This window comes from Dipteris shenzhenensis, chromosome 22 (genome assembly GCF_047967505.1).
Source record: "Dipteris shenzhenensis isolate YYH24624 ecotype China chromosome 22, Dip_SZ_1.0, whole genome shotgun sequence".
Taxonomy (NCBI): domain Eukaryota; kingdom Viridiplantae; phylum Streptophyta; class Polypodiopsida; order Gleicheniales; family Dipteridaceae; genus Dipteris; species Dipteris shenzhenensis.
In genome coordinates this window covers 40,981,111-40,995,510 of record NC_141617.1, presented here as the reverse complement: position 1 = coordinate 40,995,510, position 14,400 = coordinate 40,981,111, and the positions used below count along the sequence as shown (strand labels likewise).

The 14,400-nt window shown below is 45.6% G+C and overlaps 1 protein-coding gene across 3 annotated transcripts in view; it reads left to right on the top strand.

Moving 5' to 3' along the window:
• Positions 1–1,787: 1,787 nt before the first annotated feature.
• Positions 1,788–14,400, top strand: part of LOC147888112 (protein EARLY STARVATION 1, chloroplastic-like) — a 32,627-nt gene continuing 20,014 nt past the window's right edge. For all 3 annotated transcript variants that reach the window (XM_087393399.1, XM_087393400.1, XM_087393401.1), the window contains exons 1-4: positions 1,788–2,811; positions 3,036–3,127; positions 3,384–3,577; positions 3,682–3,721. In XM_087393399.1, coding sequence (XP_087249525.1) covers positions 2,465–2,811; positions 3,036–3,127; positions 3,384–3,577; positions 3,682–3,721 — 673 coding nt within the window. In that variant the 5' untranslated portion in view covers positions 1,788–2,464. The remainder of the gene's footprint in view (positions 2,812–3,035; positions 3,128–3,383; positions 3,578–3,681; positions 3,722–14,400) is intronic.

The following is a 14,400-nucleotide window of genomic DNA, read 5'->3' as shown; positions in this document are numbered from 1 at the left end:
CGTCTTTGAATTATGGAGGCTCGACTTGGGAAGCTTGAAGAAAAGGTTTATGATGAGGTGATAAAGGAGCCAACATATAAGTACAATGCATCCCATAGCTTATGTCTACCATTAATGATATGATTACCACAAAAATAAACTCATTAATGATATGTCTACCATTAATGATATCATTACCATAAATATTAATTCAACGGAGAAATTATGAGAGTAGGCATGAATGACAAAGCTAACATCCAAATCAAAGAACATGAGACAAGGGTAAACAACACTAGTATAATCAAAATTGGTGAGCTTTCGGATGGACGGTACAATGTTGATCTTAACATAATAGAAGAAAATCTCTATAGCTTTAAGGATCGAGAGCAATATATAGCTTTAAGGATCGAGAGCAATATGTATTGAATAGGATTATGGTGATGCATAAAGTGTTAAACAAATAGGGTCACATGTGTGCCAGGTGCTCCTCAACAAAGTAGGAAAGACAAAGATTCATAGACAAACCTACAATTCAAAGTTGCTAAAATTTGGAGCTCACTCTGAATCAATTGAAGCAAAAATTTGTGGAACTTCGAAGGACAAGGAAGCAAGGAACTAGGGCAAATGCGTACTGTGTAGAGAAGGGAGAGCACTTATTAGGGACTTCAAACCTAAATCTACACTCTTTGTCTTAAACTGATGTAACCACTTGACGGTTTCAGCTTTGATGTTTAGAACGTGGCCACATGCATCTCCGTTTGGGAGGTTTGAGGAGGTAAAGTGGCAAAAACTCAAGCCACATGCAAATGAAAGAGGGCACCTGAAACTGCTGTGAATGGAGGTCTCTCTTGCTGAACGGAGATAGAGAAGAGCATGTCAAGGCTCATTGTTTGCCTTGAATTCCACTCCATTGCATAATGGTAGTATGGAGGTTGAATAGAGGTGCCAAAAAACCACCGCTATTGCACCTCCAAAACCTCCATCCCCTTCCTTGGCATGCTGCACCTTGAACTAGTGTGCCCTATAGCTGCAGCCTGTACTTTCCCCGCCATAGTCTGCTCAGCCATGTGGCCAGGTTTGCCATCGGAGCGGTTTCGAGGTCTGGATCTGCCAACGGAGGTGTGCAGCTATTTTCAGTTGGTTTGGCACCTCGTGGCTGAGCTCTTAGCCACACACTATGAGCTAGATTGTTAGATTTACTAATTTTACATAGCGCAATTGTTAGATTTAGTCATTTTACAGGTGCTTCTTGCACTTTTTTTGTTTTTTTTGAAGTTAAATGCTGATTGAATTAAGAGTGTGGTGAGCCTTGTCTAAAAAAGAAGACCCTTATACAAAAATTGGCCTACATAAGCGTTGCTTGCCCAAGGCCCACGCTGCAAGCAGCTCAATTACACTGGTCGATGAAGGGTAACCGCTCATCAAACCCCGACCAGACTACGAGTAAGTATCTATTGACGAGAGGGTCTATACTTTGGGCAATCCAACTTAGATCCCTGAGATTTGCTCTAACTAGAGCAAGAATGGCAGACTCTCTCTGGCCGACCGAGACCCCTTGCTAAAAGGCCAAGTGCTACTTGGAGGTGGACCTATGATGATTTATCCCATAGATCATTTTGGTCTTCTAAAAGAGCCCTCTCTCTCTCTCTCTCTCTACAAAGTGAGTGCATGGCAAACGTGTATGAATTGGGCACTAAACAAAAGAGGACGCCAAGTGTCAACGGCCACCTCTCTCTCTCTCTCTCTCTCTCTCACTCACACACACACACACACACACAGAGTCTTGTCCCCTGTTACCCCTGCCTCCTCTTCGTCCATACCTTGAGAATACTCCAATCAGCCAAGGAAAGGACCGCCTATTTGTTCCCTGCCTCTTCACTCACACTCTCTCCTTTTCCCTGCCCATCACCAGACTACTCTTCTTCTTTAACTGTTTCCCCTTCGCTTCTTTGCTTCTTACTCGCTCCCCTCCTTCCCTCCCAGCTCACTCTGCGAACATGGCTTTGCTCACTCCCACCATTTTATCCTTACTTCTTCACCTGCATTCACCTTTTGTAGCTCCTGCATTTGCTCTCCCTTCTCCCTGCATCATCCTGCAGTCTTCCATGCACACACAAGCTCACTGCTCACCCAATTCCCTGCACATCATCGATCCCATCAACACATTTCTTCAGACCTCCTGAAGCCAACCGTGAAGAGTTTCTTCTGGTTTTTACCAAATGGGTCGTTCTGTGATACGTACTTTTTCTGCGTAGCATTCTTGTACCACCAGGCACGACTGCTTCGACGGTCGTGTTGCTGGGAATTGAGCTTTGCTGCTCTTTCCTGGACGAGTGCGATGTCACATTTGATGTATTTGTCTAGCCGGGATTGCAAACTTGGTTTCCAGTCCTTACTCTGTACACGCATGGATCGACCATCGTTTGCTAGCAACCTACATGCAGCTTGCAAGCTGCTTAGGCTCACATGAGCTCTGAGCAGCACCATGAATGTGTCTCTGAACTTTAATGCCTCACTGTCCACTGAGCCGAATTGCTTTTCGGTGCTTAGATCTTCTGAATCTAGCTCTCTTGCCAAAACTCTGAAGATTCTGAAAAATTACGTATGCATCTCCGAAGGACTAGAGCCTAGAACCGTAGTTACACGAGCTCGGCATCAGCATGCAGGCGCAGATAAAGAGAATTGTTGTGAACTTAGAGAGCTTACCTTTGCGCTTTCCGGAGCAAAGAAAGACGATCCCATTATAGTCTCGCCACTCCGGGGGTGGTGGAGTAAAAGAACGCAATCATTAAAGGTCAATGCCATCCAATCGCAGCCCTTAACTTCGGCCCGGTATGTACATTCTCATGTTTGGCAACGATTCGGGCGCTACGAAGGGAAAGCCTTAGGGCAACGGCGACGCCATGAACAGGAATTTGGCTGCTTGGCAAGGGACGCTGTTATAGTCAAATCGAAAATCACCCGAGCTGCGATAGACTAAAGACACATACAAGCTGCCATTATAATGTTCAGATCACTTTTCTGAAGTAACATTGTCGTCTGCTCTTATTTTGCAGACCTCGGAGGATCTTAGAGCAAAAGGATTTGCAACCACGTCGAACTCACAGGAAATGCCTTCCGCAATCTCGAGACACACCACCGAAAAGGGGTAAGATCAACCTATGAGGCTAGATCTCCCACATCGCTTCTCTCCTTTCATGGATATGAGGTGGCTCTAGGGGCTCCACGCAGATAAAGTAAGCGAAAGAGACTAGCTTTTCGATACGGCACAACCGTGGATGAGTCGTCTTCTTTATTGTCGCCGATTACCCCCTATGATAAATTTTCATTTTGTGACGAAAGTGAGGTTTACAGGCAAGGGGTATGAAATGACCCGTTAATGGGCTTTTTGATGAATTAAGCAGATACAGGAATCGCCAGCGAGAAGGAATGGGGCATTAAGTTAAAGAATGAGAAAGTCAATGAATCTGGTGTGAACAAGGATGGCAGTACTTGGTATCTAGAAAGTGGCGAAGACTTGGGAGAAAATGGGTATCGCTGTCGGTGGACGGTTATGGGTGGGCGTAGTGCTGATGGCTCCTCCGAATGGAAAGAAGCAGTACGTCGATACTTCCTTGGAGATTTCAAACTCTTGTTTGTGTACGTGCAAATTTTTGTTCGATTCGTAAGGTGATACTAAAACGACTAACCTCGCATTGGCAGTGGTGGGAGAAGTGTGACTGGACAGGCTACAAGGAACTCGGTATGTGTGTGTGTGTGTGAGAGAGAGAGAGAGAGAGAGAGAGAGAGAGAGAGAGAGAGAGCCCTTTTTATCAGTCCAGGGAGACCGAAGGACTTAGAGTCTCATACAATCATCCAGAGACCACCTTTGACACGTTCATATGCAAATTAGTGCGGTGAAAGAGTGAGATTATAGCTCACCATACAAGAGGACCGACTAAGAGATTTATTGATTGCCCAAGAACATGGTTTATACTAAATAGGACCCAAAACTGTACACGAAGGTCTCCAAGGGACCCCTTTTTCTTTCGCTCTTCGAAAAGGTCACATGCTATGATGTGTGTGTGTGTGTGTGAGAGAGAGAGAGAGAGAGAGAGAGAGAGATAGAGCTACCTAACATTTGCTGATGCACAGAACTGAGCATTGCCCAAAGGCAACTTGACAAACAAATTGGTAGATAACCAAGCGCGAGCATTCTAAGCCACTCTCCTCTCCCTCCTGCTTGACTTCGACCTCTCTTTCAGATGACTTTCTGCTGAGGCTCTTTTACTTTTGTGCTGGTCCTGCCCTCTTCTCTATCTTCTCTTGCTCTTCTTAGTTCTCGTTCAGTACTCTTCTGGCTCTTTTTTTCTACCCGTCTCTGCCCTGAATAGACAAAGAAAGGTGTAGGCTCACTTTATTTTGCCCATTTTGCGGAACACTGTCAGGGCTGTTGTGTGCCTTCTTCCAGCTGTCCTTCAGGGCTCGAGCCACAAGGAAGGGTCTATTGGCAAAGGTGTAGTTGATGCCAGCAATAGCGTGCTGGACAAGATTGGCTTAGGATGGCATGCTGTGCGCTAGTTACGAGGGAATGGGAACGTTCCGGAAATTTGGGTGCCGGAACGGGAATGTTCCGGGAAGGGTAAGGGGGAATGGGAATCGGAATGCCATGTCATACACGACACAGCATCATATGACATAAAACTATGCTAGAAAATGAAAGAAACTAACATTTTACAGCTTTGAACTTTCTATATAAGCTCTAAAATACCCATTTGAAACTTTCAAAGAGCAAATTTTTTTTTGGGGGAGGGGGGACGTTCCGGTTCTGTTTTGCTTCCCGGAACAGCGTTCCAGATGTTCCGGATGTCGGAACACCATTCTGCGGTAACCATGGAGCCTGTGGCTTGAGGAACCTCAATTGTTCTTTGCACGGAAAGTTCAATTGAGTGGCAGATATGGGGATAACAAGTCTAGCTCCAAAACGAAACCTGCAATAACTGCCATAAGGCCACTTCAATGCAGAGCATTGGTAGTGATAATGCACTTTATTGCATAGAAATCAGACACTTGGACTCTAACGGATTTGTGTTTTTCAAGTAATGCCAACTTGATACTGCCATCTACTCTCTGCACTGCCATAGAAGTTCAAGCAACAGCACTGGTGAGAAAGCATCACACATGTACCTCACAGTGTCTATCCACATAGTGAATAAGTGGACAGTTCCTCCTGAGAAAGGTGTAGGCTCACTTTATGCTTAGTCACACTGTCAGGGCTGTTGTGCGCCTTCTTGTAACAGGTGGGGACTAGCTGAGCGGAAACATAGATGAACATACAAGAACTCAAGCATGAGGAACATACAAGGAGAACTCAAGCATGAGAGATACAAGAGATCTACCTAACTGTAGTACACTGCTTTATTTATACATGGTTGCCCAAATCGGCATACATGTGCTGAGACCACTCCCCTAATTATGACATGCGGGAGATGGAGCTATGCTGCAGAACTAGGACACCCAAACCTCCCTCATGTGTTGGATGGAAGCGCTGCTGGAAGCTGGAAGCTATATGACTAACCTCCCGGAGTGAAGGACACAATAATGGGAAGGCCTCGTCAACCTCTCTGCTGACTGGTACTGCAACTGCGGGGAGTGTTGAGATATCGAGCTCCACTCATGATATGCCAGGGTGACCATTGTGCATTTATGTCACTGACTTGTTAGCTGCAGATGCGGTTGGTACACCGCCCACGAATAATAGCAGGATGACAGCTATCCTTATGTACTCTAGTTCGTGGCTCAGTTAGTATGCCACCTTAGTTAGCTGAGTTTGGTTTGAGACCCACATATAGGGTTGGTTTGAGACCCACATATAGGGTTCTTCTATTTCTTTGTACTTGAGTTCTTTTGGCTTTCACAACTAAGAAGAGGAAAACTGTTTTCAGCCTCCACCTTTGTGTGTATTCCCTCATTGTGTATGTGAGAAAGCCGAGAGCACTCCTCTAATTACCACATGCAGGAGATGGAGCTATGCTGCGGAACTAGGACACCCAAACCTCCCTTATATGCTGGCTGGAAGCGCTGCTGGAGGCTGGAGCTGAGTCCTGAACTGAGGAAGGCTGAGTAGGTGAAAAGGGGGGACTGAAGGCCTCTTATATAGGGCTGGGAACCACCCACCTTGTGTCAGAACAACCGACTGGCTTGGCTGGTCAGTTTTGGCCGACCAGGCTGCTGGCCCTTGCCTATAAAACCAGACATTTTTGGGTCATTTCACGAAGGCCTTGGGGCTGCCTGCCCCTCTTGCCCTCCGTCCACACTGTGTGTTGCCCTTGGGAACCACCAAAGCTTGCCAGATATGTTGCGATTTGCTGTCTAGGCACCCAGTTGTCAGTGCCACATGGGCTTGACGTTGGTGCATGTGATACTTCTTCCAGCTGTCCTTCATGGCTTAAGCCACAAGGAAGGGTCTATTGGCCAAGGTGGAGTTGACAGGAATATGCATATTGGACAATACTGGCTTACGATGGCATGCTGTGGCTTAAGGAAACTCGATCATTATTTGAACGGAATTTTCAATTGAGTGGCAGATATGGGGATAACAATTCTAGCTTCAAAATGAAACCTGCAATAACTTCCGTAAGGCCACTTCAATGCAGAGCTTTGGTAGTGATAATGGCACTTTATTGCATAGAAATCAGTAGTCCAACTCAAGTTAGCATTCAAACTTAGAGATCATGCATTTGTAGGTTTAAAGGACAACGTTTGATGCTTTGGACAGCACTTAGGTACATTTGATGCTCTATTGTATCCATGAAAGTGCTGCTGGACTTGGTAGCCCTTGAGCCTGTGGAGTCTTGGTACTTATTACTGAGAGGGGCTTTGGGTCCTTAACCTTTGCTCATGAGCTCGAAATTTTGAGTCTGGCACTGTGTCGTAGTCCTCTAGCTTGAAGCTTCTGATTTGAGGTCTTGGAGAAACTTGCCGACTTGCCTTCCAGCGTCCTCGTGCGGCTGTATCTTCACTTGCATGAAATCGCTTGACCGACTCATTGGTGCCTCGAGACATTTTGAAGAGGTGAGCTTATAGATGGTCCATTTACCGTGCTAGGAAGAATTGGGCACATAGATCTTGAAGAAGTCCTGATGATAGTCTCCAGATCTGCATTATAACGTCAGTGTGCCACTTTGTAACTGCTTCACTTGATGCAATGCATGGAAGCTATGATGCACTTCTTGTGATTCTCTGTTTGAATGATAAATTCAACCAAGAATTGAGAACCAAAGGATAAGTCATTCTCTGTTCAAATGATAGAAAATAAGCTTCAAACTGGTTCGACCAAGAATTGAGAGCCAAAGGATTAGTCTTTTGGTCATTCATTTAAAAATGAGCTTCCCTGGAAATGAACATGGTTGGTGCTCTCAACCAAAGACATGAGCAATGCTCAATCCCTTTCTTCATTGGCTTCCTTAGCAAGGCACCCGCTCTCTTCTATGGCCTCAGTGGCTCAATGGCTCATAAGGACTTCTGAGTTTCCTTGGAAATGAAGACGGTTGAACTGGCACAACTATCTCTACTACTTTGGTCTTAACTGTCTCTACTTTGGCACAACTGTCTGTACTGTTTTGGTCTTGACCATTGCCATGAGCCCTTCTTCCTCGGCTTATCAAGGCACTTCCTATCTTCTTTGGCAATAGCAGCTCATAAGTCCTGAGGGATGTGGTCCCATTCTTAGTCTCCTTGGGATGATGCGATCTTGTTCGCATTCTTGATGCTATCCAGCTACGTGAGCGTTCTTAGAGCTGTGTGACACCTGTGATGAGGGACTGTTGGGCTTGGAATTGCGTTAGGGATTGCATCATGGCCATCATACTAGATGACATGATGGATACTTCCATGGCTGGAGCCAACCCTATGGTGAGGGGAAGAGGTCTTTTCCTACGTGATGCGGCCTTCTGATATCTTTGCTAGAGTCATGGCGATCCCACGTGAACGATGTTGAGGTTGAAGGAGGAGGGGTGCCATGGAGAGGCTACCTGTGGTGGTAAAAGACACATGGGGCATCATGCTTCCATTCCGAACCGCATTGCTACTTATAATCTTATGGAAAAAAATTTGTGGCGCTCAGTTACCAATATATGGGCATGAGGATTATGTGCTGGCATAGATGGTCAGCTCTCACTTGTGAGCTGCAACATGAGGAGGACATGAGGGATCGACGCTTGCATAGGGTGAGGGAATGAGAACTAGTTCTCATTGTTCGAGGTCATTGTTGTTGCGATCCCATGGGATCTTGCCCATATCGTTGGGAGGCCGAAGTAAATGAATGAGGTCATCCCTGTTAGGAAAACTTGCAGATTTGAGTTATACTTCAAATCTCTCTCTCTCTCTCTCTCTCTCTCTCTCTCTCTCTCTCTCAATTAACCACAGCACTTAGCTTTAAATCACGCCAAAAGGGAGCAAAGATCTGACACAAGATAAGCTAAAAGGGGACCTTTATTAACGACTTCTACTAATCTATACCAAGCTTTTTGCATATTGACCGTATCAATAATCAGACCAAGGCTAGATTGTTACTGCAAGACTGACGATTTACAGTTCTGACACATGCTGGCAGATGACCTTTATAGTAAGACGTGACCTCAGGCGGCAGCCAAGAGGTAACTCAAGAGACTCTCACGGGGCCACAGCTTATGCCACGCGGAGAACATCCACACAGGATCGGGCTGAAAACACACCCATAAAATTCATAATGCCAAATCACAATGGCACTACCCACACTGTCACATGCACCCCTGCACTTGGGTGCATGGACGACAATCCGAACAGGCTCCAGAGAATGACAATGTGGAACTCTATCAAAAAATCATGCAACTCAGTTCAGTATTGCAACTGCAACAGAAGGACTCGAGAGTGGAAATCCAAGAGGAGACCATGCCACCCAATGACTTTACAAGTGAGCCAAATAGCCTGCCTCTTCAAGAATCACAAGTCAACAACGTTGGTGACTCCACGGCTCTAGAGTGACAACCCCCAAATGTCTCTAGTGGCACCATACAACCGACTACTGTTCAAGAAATAGATCAAAATTCCACATACCGCGAGTGCATGGTCTTTGAGATCCTAAAAGGACACATAGGCCAGCATCATGGAGCAACAGAGAGAAGAAGAGCAGAGCTTCGACTACCAGGAAGATAAAGAAAGAACGCTTCCGCCAAGCACTAAAGCAATGTTAAAGAAGCTCTGGAATAGAACAGAATCCTTTTGGCCCAGCTTGAAGAAACTTCATGGCAGTTGGGCGAAAAAGACGAGCAGATGGATGGAATGCAGAAACAACTTGAAGGAAAAAAAAACTACAGAGGAGGGCAAACCTGAAGAAGGCAAGAGAGAGAAGAAGAGCAGAGCTTTGACTACCAGGAAGATAAAGAAAGAACGCTTCCGCGAAGCACTAAAGCAATGTTAAAGAAGCTCATGGAATAGGCGAAAAAGACAAGCAGATGGAGGGAATGCAGAAACAACTTGAAGAAAAAAAAACTACAAAGGAGGGCAAACCTGAAGAAGGCAAGGGTCTCTCAGAATTGGAAAAATTGCTCTTGCTAATGCGTGAGGAGCACAAACAAGAGGCGGCACTTCGGCGTGACATGATGGTCCAAGCCGAGAAGCAACACTAACTCGAGCGGGAACCTATGTTGCTCCAACACAAACAGATGCTGGCTACTATGCAGGCTACCATGAGCACTGCTTCCTCCTTGGGTTCGATTGCACCAAAGGTTACTCCACTCACCCGGTCCACTCCGAATTTCATGAAGTACGACAGTAAGTGCGACCTTTTAGCCATTTTACAGTTTGTTCATCAGTTCGTAGCTCATTTTCCGTTAGCTCATATTCAGGACGAACAAGACAAAGTCCCCTCATCTGACCGGTGAAGTGGTGGGCAGCATTGGTCTAAATCTTATACAAATCCGACCACTCAAGTCACTAGCTTTAAGTGGGATATGTTGTTTCCATTGTCACCACATCGCTGGGCATGGAAAGAAGGATTGCCCCAAATGGTTGGCCAAGAAGGCTGCGAAAGCGCCAACTTCTAAAATCGCCACTGCTTTCGCACTCCCAGCTCCGCCTACCACAACCACAAACATAGTTCTACTTGCTTTGAATGCCGTACCTTCGGTGGACTTTGAAGGTAAGGAGGGGATGTGCTCGATGAGCAAAATAAAGCCCTCATCAAAGCCTACGACATAGCTAAGGGACAACGATTTGTTGTCTTATTTGACATGGGGAGTCCAGAAGACGCTATCTTCCCTCAGCTCGCCAAAAAGATGGGGTGAACGTTAGTGCCTCATGAGCTAGCGGTGGACGAGATCACATCCGGGCTATGCACTTAAATCACACACAAGGCCGAAAAATTTTCTTTCTCAGTTCTGAAGGCCTCTTTCTAGTGTGACTTTATACTGACACCTCTTTTAGGTTGTGACATGATACTCGGTATCTAATGGTTTTGAGAACCTGTGCTCAATTGGCGGCATGATTCCTTTACCATCCTGGAAGGACACTGACCTAACCATCATCCACGGGGACAGAAGCATTCTTGGTATCCCACCGATTTTCCACATCAGAAGGTGCCGTATGCGCATTGGTGTATGTCTGCAGTCAGCTCAATTCAGTGCAGCCAGCTCCTCCTTTGGGGCAGGCCATGGCTGGTCTAATCCAAGAATTCCAAGATATTATACTCCGAGATGATCTTCCACCACATCTTCCGCCTTGTAGACCCAAGGACCATCGGATTGAACTAGTCCTAGACTCAATGCCTCCCAATAAGTCTCCTTACAGATTATCTAAAAGTATGGAGGCAGAGTTAGAACAATAGCTCACGTAGCTTCTACACACTGGGTTTATCCGGCCATCCTCATCACCTTTTGCGGCTCCAATTCTATTTGTCCTAAAAAAGGATAAGTCGACACGACTATGTGTCGGCTACAGGGCACTCAACAAAATCACCATTAGCAATAAATTTCCCATGCCCTGCATAGAGTATATCTTAGAACGCTTGAACGGTGCTAAGTATATTTCCAAGATAGACCTTAAGAGCGGTTATCACCAAGTCCGCATCTTTGACGCTGACATTCCAAAGACATCGTTTAGGACAGAGCGAGCTCATTATGAGTTCGTAGTCATGCCGTTCGGTCTAAAAAATGCACCACCAACATTCAACAAGATGATGTCGTGGGTGTTTGTTGAGCATATATGAGTGTGCCTGTTCATCTTTCTAGATGATGTCTTATCTTCTCAGCCACAGTGGAGCAGCATATAGAGATGTGTGGAAAGCTCTACAACTTTTCCGCAATAGCCAATTATATCTCAATGCCAAGAAAAGTGAGTTCGGCCAGATGGAAATCTAGTACTTGGGTTACATCATCAGTGCCAATGGCATTCTCTTGGATCCAAGAAAAAATCAAGCTATCACCAGTTGTGTAGTCCCTACGACGGCCCAGGAGATCCGATCTTTCATAGGGCTCTGCCAGACGTATAGTTCACAAATGCCCGGATTCTCCACCACCTCATCCCCCTTGACCGACTTATTAAAAGGGGTGAAGACTCACTGTCAAAAGATATCAGTAACCGGTGCAGCTTTGCAGGCCTTCCATGACCTACAACGGTTAGCCACAATAGCTCCAATAATGAAAATCACATCATGGGATGATCGATTCTTGGTTATCAACGATGCCAGCAATGTAGCCATTGGGGCAATCTTACAACAAGAAGAAAGACCCGTGGCACACCACAATAGAAAGCTTAACCCTACCGAAAAGAAATACTTAGTCTACGACAGAGAATTACTCCGCATTATCCAGGCATTTAAACACTGGAAGCCGTTCCTCTATGGACGGACCTTCACAGTCAACCTAGCTTTAAAGTGGTTGCAGACAATGCCCAACTCCTAGTGGAGTGATAGGTAATCCGGATGGAGTCAGTTCTTCTAATAGTTCGGGGGCATGATTGAGTATGTCCCTGGCAAGAACAACCCTGTCGCCGACACTCTTAGCAAGAAAGCCTCCATTTAGACCATAGAAAAGGCCACTGTACTAGAGATTAAAGGGAAGGACCTTGACTCTATGAAAACACAGTACGTGGACTCCACAGAGTTTGGCACTCAATATCAGTTTGCCCAGACTCTTGCACCCGACCATTATTTAATTCAAGATGGATGGTTATTCTATAAGGAAAGACTTTGTGTGCTCAAAGACAAGCGGGAGGCTCTACTCGATGACGCCCATGACACCCTCACAGGCGGCCATCGAGGCATCAATAGTACATTGGAGAAACTAGAGCAATATTTTTACTGGCCTAAAATGCGAAAGGATGTATAGCTATGTGCAGAGATGCCAAATCTGCCGAAAGGTAAGCGTGTCCCACTAGAAGATGGCATGATTGCTTCAGCCATTACCAATCCCCGAAGGTCCTTTCCAGGGCATGACGATGGCCGCATCTGCAAGTATGCGAAATACTCAATGTCTAACCATTGTTGATCGGTTCAGTAAATTTTGTATGCTTATTTCGTGCAAGCAGACAGCCAGTGCAGGAGAGGTAGCCCACTTGTTTATCAAGTATTGGTACCCGATTGGAGGATTGCCATGGACCATTACCACGGTTAGAGATTCCAAATTTACCTCACACTTATAGAGGGCTCTGTTCGAAAACTTTGGCACCAAGCTCCAAATGTCCAGCACATTCCATATGCAAACCGACGGGCAATTAGAGGTATACAATAAATTAGCTTTTAATGTACTAAAATCGTATTGTCATGATTCGCAGTCCAAGTGGGAGCAGTACCTTGCATTAGTATAGGCCATATTGAAAGATACCTACCCTTCAAGTATTGGGCGTACCTCGTATGAAGCTGCTTTCGGTTGAGGCTCTCTTCACTCCTCACCAGGATGATATCACCATCCCTTGAGGCCAACAAAACTACAGAATCCATGGCCAAGATCACGGAGTCAGTTAAAGACCGCCTTGCCAAAGCTCAAGCAACATACACGTCCCAACGATGAGATGTCAACTATAAAGAGGGCGATTGAATTTATCTGAGGATTATAAAACAAAGGCTAAAACAGGTGGGCAAGCGATGACCTAAGTTATCCTTCAAAAGTTTCGGACCATTCCCCATCATTAAGAAGATCAACGATGTCTCTATGAAGCTGTTGTTACTAGAAAGTTGGATGATGTATAAGGTCTTTCATGTGGCATGGTTGAAGCCATATATTGAGCCAGCACTTAACCATATCTCCGATGAACAGCAGCCTGAGGTGATCGACGAGGCAAAAGTCATTGAGCCGGAGCAGATTCTCCTCCACAAATGAAAGCATGGGTTAGGACGCCAGATCCACAAATTCTACACGAAGTTTACAGCTTTGAACTTTCTATATAAGCTCTAAAATACCCATTTGAAACTTTCAAAGAGCAAATTTTTTTTTGGGGGAGGGGGGACGTTCCGGTTCTGTTTTGCTTCCCGGAACAGCGTTCCAGATGTTCCGGATGTCGGAACACCATTCTGCGGTAACCATGGAGCCTGTGGCTTGAGGAACCTCAATTGTTCTTTGCACGGAAAGTTCAATTGAGTGGCAGATATGGGGATAACAAGTCTAGCTCCAAAACGAAACCTGCAATAACTGCCATAAGGCCACTTCAATGCAGAGCATTGGTAGTGATAATGGCACTTTATTGCATAGAAATCAGACACTTGGACTATCTGCGGATTTGTGTTTTTCAAGTAATGCCAACTTGATACTGCCATCTACTCTCTGCACTGCCATAGAAGTTCAAGCAACAGCACTGGTGAGAAAGCATCACACATGTACCTCACAGTGTCTATCCACATAGTGAATAAGTGGACAGTTCCTCCTGAGAAAGGTGTAGGCTCACTTTATGCTTAGTCACACTGTCAGGGCTGTTGTGCGCCTTCTTGTAACATGTGGGGACTAGCTGAGCGGAAACATAGATGAACATACAAGAACTCAAGCATGAGAGAACATACAAGGAGAACTCAAGCATGAGAGATACAAGAGATCTACCTAACTGTAGTACACTGCTTTATTTATACATGGTTGCCAAATCGGCATACATGTGCTGAGACCACTCCCCTAATTACGACATGCGGGAGATGGAGCTATGCTGCAGAACTAGGACACCCAAACCTCCCTCATGTGCTGGATGGAAGCGCTGCTGGAAGCTGGAAGCTATATGACTAACCTCCCGGAGTGAAGGACACAATAATGGGAAGGCCTCGTCAACCTCTCTGCTGACTGGTACTGCAACTGCTGACTCCCTAAAGAATTGAGGAAGGGGAGCTACGAAGGGAACTGCATGACTATCCTCACGGACTGCCAAGGAATCATCAATCTCCGTACTGGTGATAGATATACCTGTGACTCTAGTTATGAGGGTACT